At 36.9% G+C, this 4,769-nt stretch overlaps 1 protein-coding gene across 1 annotated transcript; it reads right to left on the reverse strand.

Annotated features, from left to right (window-relative positions):
* Nucleotides 1–3,745: 3,745 nt before the first annotated feature.
* Nucleotides 3,746–4,745, reverse strand: GJD2 (gap junction protein, delta 2, 36kDa). The gene has a single exon (XM_010186880.1). It carries the CDS (start codon nucleotides 4,665–4,667, stop codon nucleotides 3,906–3,908), a length of 762 nt encoding a protein of 253 aa, XP_010185182.1. The 5' UTR covers nucleotides 4,668–4,745; the 3' UTR covers nucleotides 3,746–3,905.
* Nucleotides 4,746–4,769: the final 24 nt, after the last annotated feature.

Raw genomic sequence — 4,769 nt, forward strand, 5'->3', positions numbered from 1 at the left:
TTCAAACAAAAAAAGCCAGAAGGATGCAGGGACAATGTCCATCTGGTCCATCATGGAATCATAGAATGGTTTAGGTTGGAAGGAACCTTAAAGATTATCCAGTCCAAACCCCTGCCATGGCGTTTCTGAGTGCTTCTGACTTCTCTGTCCTAAAACAAACTAAAATCAATCTCACCACTTCCGTGCTTCATTCATCTCAGTTGATCTCTCGATTCTTCAGATTTTACTTTAGAATGATGAAAACTTATATTTCTACAAAGTCAATGGCATCTAAAACTGAAGTATTTATGAGAACAGTCAATTGAGCTTCCCCATATAAAAATGTAGCTAGATTTCATTATGAAAAATCTAATTAAAAAAATCTTTTTATAGAATCTCACTGCAACTTATGTATATATAAATACACACACACACATAGTGAAATGGTTCAGAACCCCTAGGTAAATAGTTTTTGAAATTCACACAGGTTCAAGAAGCACAAGATCAAGCCTATGTAAAAATGAAGTAATATAATTATTTTATGTAAATTTTAAAATTCCACAGAATAATGTATTAAATTCTATTGCAGCTTTCCATAAGAGCTTAGTGAACATAATTTTTATGTTTGCACGTATGACATACAATATTGTCCACAAGTACAAAACAGAGTATACAATGAATAAAACAAACATGAACTCAATTTTCATATTTAATGTCTAATTCTTCCATAGATATCAATGGCAAGACTAATTCATTTGATCAAGGTAGGAGCAAGACCTAAGTGGCCAGTAATGTGCCCTTCAGCTTCACGTTCACTCAGTTTTGTTCAGTTAACACACTTTTCCATTACTGTGACAATTTAAAAGCATTTATTCTGTAAATGAATAGTCAGCTTTCATGCAAACAGACCATTAACATTAATCATATGAGTCTTACATGATACATTGACAAAAATGTGTTTGCAGTATTTCTCTTGTCCATGACAAGTAAGTAGTTGGTAAGAAATGAAAAATAACAATCGAAAAGGAAGATTAGAACAGCTGATCTCTTGATACCATTTCATTTCCCTCCTGAAATATGACAAGTCATATTCAATTTAGTGTAAATACAGAGGATGACATTTCTGTTGGTCAAAAATTGAGTCTTTGCCTACTTTATTACTGATCCTGTTGCTTAAATTAATATTTGCATTTCCTTACATATTTCTCTTAGGAAAATTCTAAAGAATCCCAGCTTAGTGGAGTACAAAATGGGCAACTGGATAAAATAATTGAGTTAACTGAGTCACATTTACTATTATATACAAATCCTGTCTTGGTCTTACCTAAAGAATTCAAAGGTATTAAGACCTTACAGCTTTCAAGACATGCACCTTTGCTAGAGTTTGACTAAACATTGCTATGCAGCCACTGGAAATAACTTGCATTAGGGCTTCTGCCTAGCAGGAAATTATGCTGAACCTGAACCAAAGCCCAGTGAATTCAGTATGAGTTTTTTCCTTCAACTTTAATTGGCACTGGATCAAGCCCTTTGCACATAAGCTCCCATTTCTTCAACATAAAAAAAATGTTTACGTGCTTATGACTGTTAAACAACATTTTTCCCTTCAATATCTATTCAAAAGGAGATTTTGCAAGCCATCTCAGGACTCTGAAGAACGAAAATCAGACTTGGATTTCTGTGTCAGATAATAATCTTCAGAAGCTTGTTATATTGCAGATGGAGATTTTAGCTGCCATGTTGTCCTTCTAAAAATAACATGCAGTTTTCCAGTGAGCATGCAGTCAACTAGCAGTATCAGTGTGCATTTATATTGCAAGGAATCATTTGAGAAATCCATTTTTATAGATATATATAACCAAGCTGGAAAAATTGCTCATTTTATACATAAGGAAAAATATTTTTTAAATCTTTAAAAACATGACACATCTCAAAGTCTTTTTGTGTTTCACAGTGGAAGAAAGAAAGACCATATATAAAAGTGATAATGAATACACTATCTAAGAATTAATTGACTTTTTTTAAGTGACAATGCTGGCAAACCACAAGAATGAAACGTTAAGGTGTTTACTGTAAGCCAAGCATTATCTCCAAGCCAAAATACAATAAAATCCATTTTTAGGCTTGAAATAAAATACAATCAAAAGTCTGTTTGTGACTCCAAGCCCTTGTGTCCTTCTTATGTTATAAAGTATTCTCAAATTTTCCAGCACCATTTTGACCCTTTTCTATAAAGAGCAGGTACTATCTAGGTAGGAATGCACTTGTATGGTTTTATAGTCCTGATCCAACTCCTACTGTTGCCAGTGGGATATTTTCCATTTAATTCAGTGGGAATTAAATAAGATCCTTAAGAAAAACTTAGTATCCTATATTAAAATGGTTGCTGTTAACAGAGATTCATTTATGACAGCCCCAGTGGCTTACCAGTAAGTTGATGGGACATGAAGAGTGTGTTTCTTGAACCAGCTGTAAGGCAGAAAATCTGAGGTTACTCTTTGGATTCCCTGATGAAAGCTGCATTTGTTTCATTTAAAGGTAACTGTACTCTGGCTATTCCCAGAGTGACCTTGGCGGCAAACTGTGTTGCCCTTAGTGTCAGCAGAAAGAAGGCTGTTGGTGTCAGTGGGCTTTGGATCAGGCTTTAAAGACAGACAAAGCTTGCTCAAGGAGGAAAACAGACATAACGAATAGTCCTGATTTCCCAGGTTTTGTCACTTAGAGTTTAGAATATCAACAAGACACTTCAAACCCTGAAGAATAATTGTTGTAAGTCAATTATTTTGACCGTCTATGTTTCTACAATTGCTTACAGTAATAAAGAAGAACCAATCTCTCTGGCTTACAAAAAAAAAAGGCAAGTACTTTATTTATCAATAGATATTTTAGCTACTTTTTACACAATTGCAATGATTAAACAAATAGCATAAAATAAACAAAGGAGAGTATAAAACCACTTTATTCCAGCTGGTATCCCAAGACAACCTTTTGACTAAGTACAGAGTTAGATGCTTCAAGTATGGCACTTATATAAATAAGAGCAGAGAGAAAAGGTGATATAGTCACAATTAAAAGCAATGAACTCTGTTCCTTTGGTATGTGTGTCATTGTAGGTAATTGTAGGTAAATACAGAACTTGGCTGGCATGAACCAACTCCATCTTCTTCATGCACATATTAGGGAGTGAACTGAAAAGTACTGATGTATTTTGCAGATCACAACTAACATAAGATGATTAAGGTCTCCGGTGTGTGTGTGTGTGTGTGTGTGTGTGTGGACAGGCAAACAAAAAAAAAATGGCAAAATTATATTCAGCATTTATTGTTTAGCATAACTAGTTGATGCATAATCTATGATAGAAAATAGTTCGTAATACACACCAGGAATGAATTCTGTGATTTAGACAAGCAAAATGATATAAGACATCTGTGAGATAGGTGAACGCAGATATCCTGATTGAGCTGTGGTTAGGTTCCTTACAGTGCAATTACCCTCCTTTTAAAACATGCTTACATCTGCACATTGCAACAGTTTCCCCACCCCATCCCACCCCATATAGAGTATCCTTGCAGATTTTTAATATGAACATTCTACACATTTACAACAATTAGTCATACAGTCCAAACTGTAAACTTATCCTAAAGATGATCAAAAAGCTGCTCCACCAACAGATAATACCCAATCGTTAGAAAGAAAAGTAGGAATAATAGTAGCTGTGCTGTAAGGCTAGATCAAGCATGGTTTTATAGCTGTTTTTTCAGTCTTTTACATAGCACTGCATTTTGCAGCTAGTTCAGTAAGTGCAGATCCAATACCTTAATGGCTTTCTTGGTGGTTTGATAAAATGCTTGCCTAAGCAATGTACCTTTCCCTAATGGTGTCTGGGTCTGTTCCACCTGGCACAGTGTTTCAGTTCTGTCACAGCCTCACACATAAGCTGAGTCACTTGACTGAGTCCTGCCAAAGTTAGGCATGCTCATTCTTGGCAGGTCCTTATTTCTGATTTCGTATATGGATTTCCTTTTTGCCTGTACTCCTCTCACTGCCATTTTGATCTTTCTCCAGCCCAAGTGGTTCAGTTCTGCCAAATTGAGCACCACACAGATCCCACTGACAGCAAACATGAACACCAAGAATACAGTCTTCTCAGTGGGTCTAGAGACATAGCACTCAACTTCTTTAATGCAAGGGTATCTGTCACATTCGTACATGGAAGGGACATTGAATCCATACAGAAAATATTGTCCCACTAAGAATCCAATCTCTAGGGCATTTCGAAAGACCACTTGGATGATATAAAATCGAGAAATGCCTTCTTGCCTCCTCATCTTTGACTTTGTAGTTCTGATAGCAGGATTGGGGATTTCCTTCACTTCTAAGCAGTCTGGTTCTGCCTCTTTGGTGGAGTTCTCAGTGTTCTGCAGCACCCCATTGACAATCGTGTTCTTGATTTTCTTACTGTCCTCACGCTTCATTGAATCCTGGTCTCTCTCCAAGGTGAGGAAGACAGTGGAGTACCTCCGTTCCCTCTGCTTAGCAGACTGGTGAACAGAGTATGTTATGAAGCAAAGGCTGGGAGTGCACACCATGATGATCTGGAACACCCAGTACCTTATGTGCGAAATAGGGAAAGCTTGGTCGTAACAAGCCTGGTTGCAGCCTGGCTGCAGCGTGTTACAGACAAACATAGTTTGCTCGTCATCGTACACCGTCTCCCCTACAATGGCCACAATGAGGATCCTGAAGATCACCACCACGGTCAGCAGGATCCTGGAACAGAGAAGCCGGTC

The sequence above is a fragment of the Mesitornis unicolor genome, unplaced genomic scaffold, assembly GCF_000695765.1.
Source record: "Mesitornis unicolor isolate BGI_N332 unplaced genomic scaffold, ASM69576v1 scaffold17736, whole genome shotgun sequence".
NCBI classification, from domain to species: Eukaryota; Metazoa; Chordata; class Aves; order Mesitornithiformes; family Mesitornithidae; genus Mesitornis; species Mesitornis unicolor.